Source organism: Gigantopelta aegis, chromosome 3 (assembly GCF_016097555.1).
Source record: "Gigantopelta aegis isolate Gae_Host chromosome 3, Gae_host_genome, whole genome shotgun sequence".
Lineage (NCBI taxonomy): Eukaryota > Metazoa > Mollusca > Gastropoda > Neomphalida > Peltospiridae > Gigantopelta > Gigantopelta aegis.
The window spans coordinates 53,278,368-53,294,571 of record NC_054701.1 but is presented as its reverse complement, the minus strand read 5'-3'; the positions used below and the strand labels follow the sequence as shown (position 1 = coordinate 53,294,571).

Genomic DNA, 16,204 nt, shown 5'->3' with positions numbered 1-16,204 from the left:
TTTTTCTTATTTCATTCAATTAATTAGAAAATTTTAAATATTTAATCATGAATAATGAATAAAATTATTAACACCATATACCGGTAAGCCTGGCCTGTAGGAACCGGGGGAGGAGAGCCATGTGCCCATTCTCTCCCCCCCACCCCCCACCCCCCCGACAAATGTATGTGTTTTTTTCCTGTACCACATTCATGTAAATACAGATTAAAATCTGACTTATCCCCCGCCCCCCGCCAACTAGACTGCCTTCCTCACTCCAGATGTCATGCCTTTATTCTAGAAAGAAAGACCCAATATGAATGGTGTAAAAATAATTTATTTGGCTTTGAGTTTTGCAAGTCTACTATAAGTTCACGAAGGGTCAAACCTCTTCAAAGAAAAATACACCTGATTCAACTCAAATGTAATAACATGGAATCAAAGTTCCTCCCTTCAATGCCCTGTAACAATTAAAACATTATAACACTGTCAATTTCACTCTGGCTGGCTGTTTCTTTGATATAGCTTTCCCAAGTGAAAAACAAAAATGATGTTTATTTTTCACATGGGGCAAGCCACTTGCTGTAACAGAGACTGACAGCTTTAAAGTTCCACATTTATCAAAAACGTAATTTACTATTGTTTGGTATCTACGTATACCTTTTACAATATATATAAAGTATCAATAAAATAAGTTTTAAAAATTTACCTGTTTTTAATATATTCGCAATAAAAAGTCGCGTTTTTCCCATCCCTTGCCAAAATGCCTGTCGAATCCAAGAGCTGTCACGTGACCCCGTGACGCACTAACCGGCATAACATGAAAGCATGATTCACAGCTTTTCAGACATTATACTGGGAGGTGGAACACGTGTATTTTTTAAAACGTGAACATTTTATTCTATTGAATTGAATTGTATGGATGGAATATTCTTTTGGAGATAGTTTTCAAATGTAAAATATGATGAACCATTGTTTAGTGTTTGGATGTATCAAAGCAGCAGTTTTTTTAAATCACAAGGTTTGCATGGAAGTGGTTCTTAAACAGAACCCGTGTGTAATGGAACATCACAATGAGATAGGATCTGCAGTGACCACTTCATCCCTGAGGATTATGACAATTATTTAAGGTGGTCGATAAATATGACACCTATTTTTTTTTTTTTTTAACATCTGTTCCAAGCTTGTATTCTCACCGGCATATGTTCTACGATTGCGCATGATACAGCAAACAAGAAACCACGACAAGCACGAGCTAAACTAGAGCTCAAAAGGGTGAGGGGCGAGGGTTCTAGAGCAGGGGCGGAAGTGTAAAATATAGTGGTACGGCTCGATGTTGCCAGACTCTTCTTTCAAATTCATTTGAGAAGGACATTTTCACAGATACAACATATATAACCCACAAAAGTGCCTCTTTGAAAACTGTTACGGCCATGCTCCATCCCTGCATCCCTGCAGTGGTGTTTGTATATACACACACGCACGCACGCACAAACAGTTTGTGTGTGTGTATGTATGTGTGTGTATATATACTCTGTCAAAAAAGAAACGCATAGGCGAAATATTCATGGAATTATCTCTTTAATACAAAGTGGCATACTTTTGTTATTTATGATCGTATCACAGTCAAATTTGACACATGAGTGTGTGACAATGTTCTTGTTATGGACTGACAGCAGTGGAGGCGTTTTTGTCACCAAACAGCGTCGCACGACGGCACTGAAATCAGTACCTTGTGTAGCCACCAGCAGCAGCAATCACTGCGCAACATCTCCTTGGCATAGACTGAATGAGTCTCTGAATCCAGGCACGTGGAATCCTAACCCATTCTTCCTGCAGTACATGTGACAGTTGCAGAAGCGTCTGAGGCTCCGGGTCAGTGCTGGCGTACACGTCTGTCTAGTTCATCCCATAGATGTTCAATGGGGTTGAGATCTGGTGATCTTGATGGCCATGGCAGCACATTAATGTAATCATTCTGTAGGAAATCCATTGTTACACGTGCCGTATGCAGCCTGGCATTGTCCTGCTGAAAGATTTCTCTCTGTCAATACAAAATGGGAAGCATGTGACAGCAAAGAATTTCATCCCGGTAACGTACAGCTGTCAGGTTGCCTTGTACAAACACACGTTTACATCTGCCGGTGTATGAGATGGCTCCCCACATCATGACAATCCCTCCACCAAATCTGTCAACTTGAGCGATGCAGTTGTTGGCAAAACTTTCATTGCGGCATCTGTAAACACGTTGTCGTCCATCACGTTGCAGTAGAAGGAAATATGACTCGTCGCTGAACCATACTTGCTGCCAGTTTCCCAAGTTCCACCCCTGTACATGCACAGTGAACACGTAAATGTCGATGTTGATGTCGCAGGACAGGGCAAACATACAGTGTCCTAGCCCGTAACCAGCTTTTCGAAGTCGGTTCTGAAGGGTTTGTGCAGACACCCTTCTCAAACCAGGTATGCGTCCAGCAGTGTTCGTTGCTGTGACAGTTCGGTGACGCAAGTGCAGAACCCGGATGTAGCAATCTTGTGCTGCAGTTGTTATGCAAGGTCTTCAGCTGATTGAAACTGCTGGTACCTGTCCCAGAGACGTGAACTGGTGCTCTGATGGACGTTCATGTGGCGTGCAGCTGCTGACTGCGATTCACCTAACTGGAGGTGGCCTATTGCAGTGTTTCGATTCGGCAGGCTTAGTCTTGGCATCTTGTAACTCGTCTACATCAAAATGGAAATGAGGCATCATTGCGAGCATTGCAGCTTAAATACCCATCACTATACCCCAATCTTATTCCCGAGTTTCACGTGCATTCGCCAAAATCTAACCATTTCATGCTGATTTCCTGCAATTGTCGCACAACATGCGTTAAATTTGTTTTAGGGGGTATTTGGGCATGCTGTCCCATTCCAGGATCATTAACAAACATGGTCATTCAGCAACATTGTACAAAAAAAACGATATTTTGTAAAATCAAACACTTTTCTACTTTCCTTATCACCTATGCTTTTCTTTTTTTGACAGACCGGCCTCGGTGGTGTCATGGTTAGGCCATCGGTCTACAGGCTGGTAGGTACTGGGTTCAGATCCCAGTCAAGGCATGGGATTTTTAATCCAGATATCGACTCCAAACCTTGAGTGAGTGCTCTGCAAGGCTGTGGGTAGGTGTAAACCACTTGCACCAAACCAGTGATCCATAACTGGTTCAACAAAGGCTATGGTTTGTGCTATCCTGCCTGTGGGAAGCACAAATAAAAGATCCCTTGCTGCCTGTTGTAAAAGAGTAGCATTTGTGGCGACCGCGGGTTTCCTCTAAAAAAAACTGTCAGAATGACCATGTTTGACCATATAGCCGATGTGCTCTAGTGGCGTTGTTAAATAAAACAAACTACTCTTTTTTTTCTTTTTTTTTGACAGTATGTGTGTGTGTGTGTGTGTGTGTGTGTGTGTGTATGTATACGTATATATGTACATGTATATGTATATGTATATATATATATATACACCCACACCCACACACACGCCTTCTATTCTGGACTTCGGATGCAAATTCAAGAACAAAAGAAGGGTAATGTAGTAATTAGCACTGTCTACACAGGCATGCGATCTTAATTGCCCCTACTGTCTACGCCGGCATGCGATCATACCTCTACTGTCTGCCAGTGGTCACCTTTTAAACAATGACGGCATTTCCCAAGTAATTAGGACACCACAGAAAGTGTTATGAAATAATCGCACCTCTTTGAAAGCTTAAGAAACGATGAACAACACCTGTAGTAACGGGTGTAGGTAGCAAGATAAATCCTATTATTATTTGTATGTGTTCATACCTGCATTGCATCATACCATTCTGTCTAAAACAATAAATTCACATCCCTATTTTATGTGATATTATCAATAAAATAATGTTATTTATTCTGCTTGTTGTTTTAAATGTGTTCTGAACACACATTTTTATTACAGTCAAATGTTAATATCCCACTTAAGTCAGGACTGAACTTGTGTCTTGCTTCTCACAGGGTTAACGTGCTTATATACTACTTCCTCACTAATCGAGGTACGATTAGAGTAGATGTACAAATGTGATAAGACCAAAATGTTGAAACTATAGCATCCGTTAAGAATCAGCTGGGGTTTTTTAAAATCATTCTTTACTGTTGACCTACTAACAGAAGGCCGGATGCTACATCACAGGTCAGATGCGGGTCAGATTGACTGAGCAGTGGGGGTTTTCCCCAAGCGTTTTACAAAAAGTCACTTTATTAATAACTGGGATGTACTATTTTTGTTTTTAATTTTTAATACTGTAATGTTTATGTATTTGTTTTATATATTGTGTATTAATAATGTGCCATGATTGTGGCCCTTTAACTGTTGAGTGGCTGTAACAATACACTGAGTGATGAGGTTAGTTACAGTTTTTATAAGGTTTTTTAAAATTATTTTTTAATGTAAATAAATAGCAGTGATAATTCATGTTAACTTAAAATACAGTGGTTCAAATGTGACATACAAATTATAGTAAAAACTAAACATATTTAATTATCTTTATTAAATTTATTCTGGAACATAATTGCCTTGTCCAAGTCAGTGTTATCAAATGCTTAATTAAGTAACGCATGCACACATAAAAATAACAATGGACTATTCCACTGCTGCATGGAATTTTTTGTATGTTCTGTCAACGGAGTTCCGTTGTCAGTATTGTATTAAGTGATTTTTTTTTAAAAAGGACAAATTACATCTGAAATCCTGAAAACTTAAATGATGCAATAATGGTCCTAGGATTACTGCATCAACTATATGGCAATACATATTGCAATATGGTAGTTTTTTTATCGCAGTATATTACAATAGGGTTTTGACTGTATAGTTGCACCCCTAGTACTTTGGCCAGTGTACTTTTATATTTCATGAAAATCCTGAGTTTTCAACTAAGCATCACAAACATGAGTGAAGCAAATAGATAATTTTCCAGTCATCGTCAAAGAAGGGAACTAAGATAATTGTCTGTCTGAATAAGGATGTGAAAGCATTATTTGCTAACATCATCATTAAAGATACTTTCATTGCTGTGGTCATTCACCACTTGGAACACAAAGAGATGCTGATATACTATTTGTATCTACTGCACTCGATTATTTCGGCAATTTGCAAACTGTTAATTAACTGTAAACAGTGGTGTAACGTGGGTTAGGTTGTTCTGCATCACCGGGAGTATAATAAAAGGAACATAAGTTTCAATAAGATTATCAAATGAACAACAGAAACTAGTGGGCTCCTATTGAATTCATTTTATTAAAAATGTGCATCAGAGGTTAACCCGGCCATTAGAACTTAGAGAAAACACACTTTCTATTCATAGATTTGACATGACATTGTCTACATTTGGACATACCAAAAGTAAGCTGATGAAAGCTGTAGCTCAATTCAGGAAACAGCAGCTGGCATATTTTATTCATCCAATACACAAGACACTATCAAAATACTTTTTATAGCTTTATTCAGTTCCAATAGAATGACAATTTCGCTTTCACAAGTGCCAGACATTGATTTTCAGTCAAACATCGTGGAATCACAAATGATGACTCTGACAGTATTTAAGGTATATAGACTATGCAGTGGATGAACTTGGACAATGAAGTGATTGGTTTATGTTCACGAGGTTTGCAACATAGTTGATTTGAACTTGAATACCCAAACAATCTCGAACAAACCTGTTGACTTGTTAATGCGAAGAATTAAATCTGCAGAAGCCTCAGTTCTGGAGATTGCCACGGAGTGATCTATTAAACCTATTGCAACCATTGCTGAATAATTGGGTGCATGAAAAGGTTGAAAATAATTAATATCAAAACAAATTGTCCTCTTCAAGATTCAAATTCCCCTCACACACACCCCCCCCCCCCCCCCCCAAAAAAAAAAAAAAATGAAATTACATTACAAACCAATTTCAAATGTTTAACATGAGAAAGAATGACATAGGATAAATAGAAAACAACATCTTCGATACTATAGACACCATCTTGGATTTTATCATAACATTACATCAAATTGGCCAATGTATTTTAGGAAAGAGTAATTATTTTTCTAACTTTTTGGCAATCTTATCATAAAATAAATTTGTTAGACCTTTATAATTGGTGTGCACATTACAAGTACATGTACATGTAGTTTCAAATGTTTTTGATGAGTTAGAATAACTAGAAAACAATAGTCGTTTTCATAGACTCCTGTAACATTCTACCAGTTTTCATTATTATAAAATAAAATGTGTTAGGCCTTTATAATTGGTGAATGAAAAGGTTGAATACAATTATCATGAACGTTTATTGTCGTCGGCAGGATTCTAATCCATGTCACCATAGATTTAATTACAAATTCAGACCAAATCATTAGTACATGTATATGTAATAGAGATAAATAAAACTTCATTACAATTAGTTTACGTTGGAATGATTTGAGCTGACCACCAAACAATATTTTAGATTTTCCCACCAAAATGGCAGCCACCTTGGATTTGATCATGATAACATCATCACATCAAGTCCTCCCATAGACAACAGTAAAGGGTAATTACGTTTGTAACTTCTTGCCAATTTTCATTGACATAAAAAGACTGCAAGTGACCAAAACCATAAATTTGTTATCCCTACCCTGTATCTCGGTGAATCTAAGATAGGTTTTGAAGAACTAATTTCAAAGTGGGGATTTTCTTTCGGAACACTATGGGGTGTGCTGATTCAGAAAAACTAAAAATCAATTTTCCTTTGCTTTTCCCCCGCCAATTTGTTTTTGCAACCAGGCTAAACATTTTACTGCACAAACATACAAATTAACTAACTGATACAAGTATTGTTTATGTAGCTAATTTGTCGTTTCGTTGTTGCTTTGACATGTGATTTTGACATTGTGTGTATTGATGCATGCACCTGATGCGGTCACTATCAACTCTGGCACTCGTTGCATTATGTATTCTAGTGGGGAGACGTTTTACAAGTCAGAGGCTTTGTTGGGACGAAATTGAAATGTTTTATATATGGCAACATTAAATGTCAATACACAGCCACGATAGCTTGAATTTTTTTATGCTTAGAAAATAAGGATTTCGCAGGAGAATGGTTTTCCCGGGTAGAGTTTTGGGAGACTTGATCAAATACTGCATGTCTTCCGCAGAATCCAGGAGGGCCGTTTGACAGGTCTGTACACAACAAGTATATATCTCACATATAACATGGTATTTATGACTAATCAAAGTATTATTTCATGAGGGACATAAATATCATAATAGCTAGTGCTACCGGCCTCGGTGGCGTCGTGGCAGGCCATCGGTCTACAGGCTGGTAGGTACTGGGTTCGGATCCCAGTCGAGGCATGGGTTTTTTAATCCAGATACCGACTCCAAACCCTGAGTGAGTGCTCCGCAAGGCTCAATGGGTAGGTGTAAACCACTTGCACCGACCAGTGATCCATAACTGGTTCAACAAAGGCCATGGTTTGTGCTATCCTTCCTGTGGGAAGCGCAAATAAAAGATCCCTTGCTGCCTGTCGTAAAAGAGTAGCCTATGTGGCGACAGCGGGTTTCCTCTCAAAATCTGTGTGGTCCTTAACCATATGTCTGACGCCATATAACCGTAAATAAAATGTGTTGAGTGCGTCGTTAAATAAAACATTTCTTTCTTAGTAGCTAGTGGACATTTTATTATTCAGTTTATTATTCAATTTATATTCAGTTATATACATTTGAGTTCACACTTCCAGACAGGTCATTTACTAATGTGTATTATTAGCTTTTAAACTCGAATGATTACACAAACATGGGCATAGGAAGGTGCAAAAACGTGAGGGGCACACCCATGTATATGTACAATGTATGTGGATATATATATTTTTTTTATATCTTCAGTTAGTGGTGCTTCACTTTTACATGTCACTAAAAATTTCATGACCAGGCCCTGCATGTAATATGTGTCTGTTATCATTGTATGGTTCTCTGTTACAGCAGGAGTAGATTTCTACCAATTTTTGATACAGGGTTTTCACATAGCTCGAAAAGACAAGCTCCAAGGGTGCAGTCAAAGACCTTGATGATATACTGAGTTAGCATTTTGAAGCATTTTAAACTAAAATTTTGGATTCCCAACTAATCCTGTCATTTACTATTTTACTCTGAACGACAAAACCATATCAATATTATTATAACACACTTCTGACGTATCTAGTCAATGATACCTGGATTTCTTTTATTTTATTCTTATAAATAGGAACTACATGTGTACATGTATTTATTGTGCATGTATTTCAGCATCTTTATAACCTACCGGGTAGATGTTATTAACATTGATTCTTTAGCGATTACAATCATATATATGTACTTATCTTCTGTTATAATTTACAGTTTGTAGATAATAAAATAAATAATTATGATTAGCCTTCAGTTTTAATTTACTTTAATGCAAGGAAATTATTAACTGGGTTGTGATAACTCTTAACACATTTACACATATTTTGTCAGTCGGAAATGACATTTCAGTTAAGTAGTGTATGTCGGCTGTTTTGAAAATAAAAAGATCACATTGCATGCAAACAATTTAAGAAATGATGAGTTTATTTTCATTATATGTCATTATATATTCCACCATTGATTAAACAAAAGATTTTTAATTTATTTTGACAATCAGACAAGTGGAAGCTATACATGTAACCATGTTTTGTTAATTGGTAGTAATTTCCTCAACCTCTTGTGCAGAGTACTACAGAAATGACAAGATGTGTAGCTAAAATGTACTTAGTATGAACAACAACTCATGGACTTCATTTCACTTTCTACAAATAGAATGCATTTGTTTTTAAGTTCTTTTTTTCTTTTCTTTTTTAATTATTAACATAAACTTAGTCTATAGTACTTTCATTCTAACAGATGCACATGTCTCTTGTGTGGACATTTGTTTTGTTATTTGTCTTTTTACATTTTTATTCTTGGTGGTGTGGTTGGTTAAAAATATAACACTTTAAGTAATTATTGTGCCAATACATTTGTCACAGTTTGTTGCATTAATATCTTGCTCACATTAATTTCATGATCTACAGTTCATGTAAATACCATTAATGTACATGTAGATGGCCAAATATATATTATTTTTATAACTCTTATGTTAATTTTGAAATTTATGACATTTGTTTTTTATACTTCAATGGTAATATTAGTTTTTAACTTGTTTTTTTTTTTTTATATTCTTCTCTACACAGTCTTCATTACTTTTGAATAAATTTGAAAAAATAAGCAAAATGCTGTACCAAAAGTCCACACCCACACTAAGCAAATAATCCTACAGTGGTTCTGGACAAAAGAGAAGTACACATATTGGCCATTTGTTTCACCTGGAAGCTAGTAATTAAACCATTGAGTGATACCTATACACTAACTGAATAATCACTTACTATCAGTGGGTAACAGAACACATAATATACAGACATTTTTTATGCTAGATGTAGAACCGTCATACTGGCTTTTGCATGTACATATAGTTGAGATTATAACCTCACACACACACACACACACACAAAAACCAGAAGATTAAATCCTAAAATCAAAAAGTTCTATCAGTGATTTTAATATGAAATCTCTTTCATTTACATTTCATTTTGATGTTAAAAATGATGCTGTTTTGTTTTTCTCAGGTCATATTTATGTGTGTGGCGGATTTGATGGCTACACTCGTCACACAAGTATGGAAAAATATAATCCCAAGACTGATGACTGGTCAGTGTTGACAGGAATGTCTGTTGAAAGAGAGGGAGCAGGCTTGGTTGTTACCAAAGACATGATTTTCTGTATTGGTGGCTATGACGGGAACAATTTGTTAGATTCAGGAGAACAGTACAACCCTTGCACTGAAGTGTGGTCTTCCATTGCTTGCATGTCAACTCGCCGGTCAGGTCAGACTTTTACTACATATTTGTGACACCTTTCTGTATTCTAATGGTTACCTGTGATCTCACCACTTTTACACATATTTTGTGAAAATGTATGTACATTAAAAACAAAGTTTTAGTCTAAAATGTCTTCTGAATTCAAAACAAAAATCTCTTAAATAAAAAAGAAGTTTTTTCCCAAATTACATGTACATGTGAGCTTAAAGTTTGTGATGTGATGTTCTTCAAAATAAACTTCCTTGCTGTCATGTATGTTTGTAAACATTTTGAGATATATTGCTTTAAATCAACCCCATGTCCCCAATTTGTTTTTGTTTTTTTGTTGTTGTTTTTTTGCATTATTTTTTTTAGCTTTTACATTTTCTTCACTGATAATATAATTATGATCTGTTATTTGTTCAATCTATAATATAATACACAAGGTCGTTTCAACAGTTTCTGCTCGGTCTGACCGCCTCTCCTCTTTTGATTTGTACTGCCGACCGCCGTCTTTGTACTTGCTCTATGCCACATTTCCAAGGGTTGAACAAATATTTTAAAACTCATATGTACATCCAAACGATTTGCTTCTGTCAGTGAATAAATAAATAATACTGGTATAATGTCATACATGTATGTAATTACATGTATTATAATAATACATTATACCAGCTTATATATATGCATTATAATATTATATTCAATGTATCTGTATCTTGCAAAAATTCTAACACAACCAATCTTATGAGTTCTGTGCATTATATAAAGATACATGTTTGCAGAAATGAAAGGAATAGCATTTAATTTTATTGACAAATTAATTGTCCTGTATCCAAGCACCACTCATTTATTACACAAATATGGGAGTGAGTAGATGTTTGTAGAGGCTGGCTTTTATTAGGGGTTTTTTTGTAGGGTTTTATTTTTCATCTTTTTTCTTCTTTTTTATCAAAATAAAAGTTTTGAGAGCTGGCACGTTTTCCAAATACTTTTATGTTGTTTTGGGGTGTTTTTTTTTTTTTAATTATCCTGACCCCCACCAATTTCACGATTTGTATTTACTTTTATTCAGGCATGTGGTTGCTGTTGTCGATTTCAGCTTCTTAGTCTTGTTGATCTTTTTTATTACAACCGTTCCATATATGTTGTAACACTAGTTTTCTATATTAATAGGCTATGGTGAATAAAATGTAATGAACTTGAAGTTCTCAGTATATGCATACAGGACCATCAAACCTCACTTGTAAGAACAACTTGGGATGTTGGTGTATTGCATACTATTACTAGGTCACTGTGACCTACTTTTCATGGTCTACTGCACATAACACATTAACAGTAAATCCTTGTTTATCTTGCATAAAGATGTATACAGGACCATCAAACCTCACATGTAGGAACAACTTGGGATGGCAGTATGTCACATACTATTACTAGGTCACTTTGAACTACTTTTCATGGTCTACTGCACATAACAATAAATCCTTTGTCCAGACAATATCTTGCATACAAATGTATACAGGACCATCAAACCTCACATGTAAGAACAGATTGGGATGGCGGTGTGTCATGTACTATTACTAGGTCACTGTAACCTACTTTTCACGGTATACTGCACATAACAGTAAATCCTTGTCCCAATCATATCTTGCATACAGATGCATACAGGACCATCAAACCACATGTAGGAACAACCTGGGATGGTGGTTGGTCCAAAACAAACTGTTCATCCATCCTATTGCAGTGTTCGAGATTAAATGTTTTAGGCAGTACGTATTCCAGTTGGATACTAACATTTCAAAATCTGGTATCCCACCTGAGAATTTAGTATCCCACTTAAATGAAATTCATAAATAACACTGTAACAAACTTGGACGACACTGTTCTCGTTCGCAGTCTATTGCTATGGCAAGTCACGGAATTCGTGAAATTCGCAATCAAAAGGAATCGACAAAAAGATTTGCTGCATCTATTTTTGCTTAATACTGACACAAATTAATATAAGTGTTTCTGACATTACTAATGATAACCCCACCTGTAATAATTTTCTGCAGATGTGGAATCAATATCTGAAATAAAAACAAAAATAATAGCGACTTAGCAGTTCCCAGTCTATTGCTACGCCACTATTGCTCCAGTGTAGCATTAGACTGGGTACAAGTTGGGGGAGATATTGTTATGGCATAGCATTAGACTGGGTACGAGCTCAAAAATACTGTTACTTAACTTCACCAGTAGGGGAGGGATGGGTTAGTTGAGCCACTGGGTTAGTTGATCCACCCCTTCCCATTGGTTTCTTAATCGAGACATGTGACATTTGGCACCATATTTGGAGAGGTCCCTGTGCCTCCAAGATGTAATGGTCAGACATCAGGCACATTTGTGTACATTTTGCCTTGAAAAACACATTTTAACACAGGAAAAAGTAAGATTCATCACTCAAGGTATATTGATTTATATCAGAAGAATCATAAATATTTTGCATGTTCCCTGACTTGTGATTAAAATATTGTTTTACTGTGTATTTCCATGAACAGTTTGGGTTATGTTTGTGCCACCATTTTAACAGTATGGATTAAAATATTAAAATGGCCAGTATGGGGCAAGTTGTGCCAGTCTTGATTGTCTTTTTTTTCCAGTATGTTTTTTTCATATTCAGAATGAAAGTTTTCAGTCTTACAATATGTTTATCAGACATTCCTATGCTTAATATGTTTGGATTTTAAAATTACGATGTTTATTATGTTTGAATTTGTTTGTGTTCGAATAAAACAATCTTCATGTGTGATCTTATCAAGTGGGACTTGTAGAAATACTGAATAACATGTGATATGTGTATATCAAGATAGAACTTTCAAGTAATTTGTGTTTGAGACAGGATTTGAAGTTATAGTTCTCAAATGTTAATGCGTTCTAATTGACTTTATTCTATGATTTAATGTGGATTAAAAAAAAAAAATTAATCCCAGTGCCCCCTTTCCTTCCTTTGAATTCCATCTCATTTCTTCCAGATCTGGCATCTCCTCCAATCTTTCAACTTTTTTCACTGTCCACCTTCACATTCCAATCCTTGTCTCTCATGGCTATCTGTGCCACACACCTGTTCCCCATCAGCTTTTACCTGTGGGCTTAGTCTGACCACTTCGGGGAGTGTTCAGTAGTTACTTCTGGCATTGTTAAGAGGCACTTGTAATCACCTACTATGCACCCCTACTACCGGCGGTCGTTAATTAGTGCCGTGGGTCAGACCAGCTTTGTTAGTGGCAGAGGACGAGGATGCCAGGTGGGTGCAGGGAAATACACAGAGCCTGCACCCATGGACAAAGTTGAGACAGGTAGGCAATGGTGTGGTTGATAGCTCAGAAGACAGAAAGGGTCAAAACAGATTGAAATTGTGGGAGAAATTGGAAAGTTTTTTTATATTAAGATAATGAAAATGATAGGCAGAGGGTTATAGATGAGAAAGATGAATGAATGTGTGAGCCAGCTTTGACAGGATTTGAACCATTGTCATCAAGCTTGATTGTCCAGCAGCTTATCCACTAGACCACGGAGCTCACTTAAATTTAATGTGATTGATGGTATGTTATATAGTCAAGAAAGTATATTATTATTTGTGAGATATGTTCTCGAGAAATCTCTCATAGTAGGCTATTATAGAGAGACATATTCAAATTGAATGTTTTCAGTCTTACAATATGTTTGTCAGACATTCCTATATATATGCTTAATATGTTTGGAGTTTTAAATTACGATCTTTATTATGTTTGAATTTGTTTGCATTCGAATAAAACAATTTTCAAGTAAAGTACAGTATATTGATCAACTTTCCCCTTGACCTGGCACATCTTACCCTAAAAGGTGGGTTATTTGAGCCTTTTTTATAAAATGTTTGATAACCCACTATTATGCAGGGACACAACTGACTTATGATAACTTGACTAGAATGTGTGCACACCTGTATGCGGCAAACATTAGACTATAAACCATCACCTAGCATATCTTAATTCAAGCACAGGACTTGTTAGAGTAAAAATTGGCTCAACTAACCCGTTCCTCCCCTAAATGACAACTCATTGTTTTAGCAAAAAATAAAAACGCAGGATTAAAAACCCCAGGAACATTATATGGTGTCCCGGTGGGATACTGGGTTTTTGAAGACTGGAATCCAAAATTAAATTCTGGTATCCTGGGATATCGGGATACCATTAATCTCGAACACTGCATTGCAAAAGATTCACATAATTAGACTGGAATCACACCTGTAATATATTCATTAATATATATATATATATATGGTTTTCATTCAAACTCTTGATGGGCATATCATGTACCTCACCGGTACTATGGCAAGCATACATGTGTAATCCATTATTTTTAATTCTAATATATGATATTGATGATACCAAAACGCACAAGGGTAATAGTCTCTTTATCATATAATGTCAAGCTTAATAGACTAGTTTTTACGATTGTCGCCCAGCAGTTTATGGCCTTGTCGATAGATGGCATATCTGTACGGCCACCAGTAATGCCACTAATGGAGTGAAATTCATGCAACAATAACATGTGACGGCATTGTATCGAGCTAGCTGGGTGCATTTTTAGTATTTATGACTTTCTCAGAACGTTTTATAAAAGCAAAATCAGTCTCTCAGATAATTCAACCTCTTTTAAAGATTGTATATTAATATCAATGTCGGTGGAAATCTGTCAATGATTAAAAACATAAATAATAAAGCACATATATACACGCCAATATAAAAGCATAGCTAATAAATTAAACACACGCTAGTAAATAAGTTTGATGGTTATTAAGTGAAACTTTACTGAAATAATATAGAAAAATATTTCAGTTATGTACGTTTGTAGAAAACGTGGTGTACCATTTTAAAAAAGAAAGACTGACCTTAGATCTAGATATCAACGTTTAGCTGTTACTGTTATTAGCTCTGGGATATTCCAGATGTGATCACATGGGGTTGGGTCTTAGAGAAGTTAATTAGATCCAATCCCAATTAATAACTATGTCTAAAATATACAGCTGAAGAAAACACCACAACACAACAAGGAACTTTTATATAAATTTCTTTATATCGTACTCGTTGTTGACAAGGAAAATTGCGCGATTTGTCAATAAAGTTCAAAGTTCAATTTATAATCCGAAACAAATACACTGTAGGTTGTCCAGTCTTGTATAACACACAAACACGTATACTACTGTCATAGATGCACACTGGCACTGAGAGGGTTCCACTCCTACATCAATGGTAGCAACTCAAACAATGTCAACAGCAAACAATATCGGTAACGCACACGGAAATGTACGCTGGCACTTCAAGCAGAAAGCTCATCGCAGGCTTCCCACATACTTGAGACGAGCTTCCCGCAAGCTTCCCGCACACTTGTGACGAGCTTACCGCAAGCTTGCGACGAGCTACCTGCATGCTTGCGACGAGCTTCCTGCAAGCTTGCGACGATGTACCTACAAGCTTGCGCCATCATCAGTGGCAGCCATCTTGCATCTTGTATAATTCTTTAAAAAAACAACAATGGTTTTAAAGTGAAAAACATGACCAGTTAAAACAAAAAAAATGGGTTCTACATGTTGTCAGATACTTAGGCTACAAAATTTGTTTACCTGTATGATAGACATGTTCCATGTATGTGGGATATAGTCTTGACTAAACTAATATGATAAAAAGCTCCTGGTCCTATATTCTTCTTCTTCTTCTTGTTTTAGGTTATATTCCTCCACTATCTGGAGATCCGCACTGTGGTGTAAAGTCATTTGTTTGTTTCTTCTTGTTTTCTCCTGTTCCACCAAGCAGGATTCAACCAAACTTGGTTCAAATGATTCTCTTATAGACATGACCAAGTGTTGTTATTTTTCAGGCTAATAAAAATTCCAAGATGGCCGCCCTGGCCTCTAAATAACTGAAATTGTTTTTACTTTTCCTCAAGATCCACCATATGTATTCCTAATGATCCTCTCATGGCCCTGACCAAGTTTGTTATTTTTCGGACAGATTTAAAATCAAGATAGTTGCCCTGGCCTCGGATTGACAGAGATATTTTTTTTGCTTCTTCTCAAGGTCCACCAGGCAGGTTTCAATCAAACTTAGTCCAAATGATTCTCTCATGACTTACTAATTAATTATATATAGTAGTGTTATTTTTGTGGCTGATTCAAAATCCAAGATGGCCTCCCAGGCCTCTGATTAACTGAGACATTTTAGTTCTTAAGTTCCACCAGCTAGGTTTCAATCAAATTCGGTCCAAGTGATCCTCTCATGGCGCTAACCAAGAATT

The 16,204-nt window shown here is 36.3% G+C and overlaps 1 protein-coding gene across 2 annotated transcripts in view; it reads left to right on the top strand.

Annotated features, from left to right (window-relative positions):
* LOC121368237 (kelch-like protein 12) overlaps positions 1–16,204 on the top strand; it is a 151,993-nt gene that overhangs the window by 121,591 nt on the left and 14,198 nt on the right. For both annotated transcript variants that reach the window (XM_041492876.1, XM_041492877.1), the window contains one exon: positions 9,662–9,919. In XM_041492876.1, the coding sequence (XP_041348810.1) occupies positions 9,662–9,919 (258 nt within the window). The remainder of the gene's footprint in view (positions 1–9,661; positions 9,920–16,204) is intronic.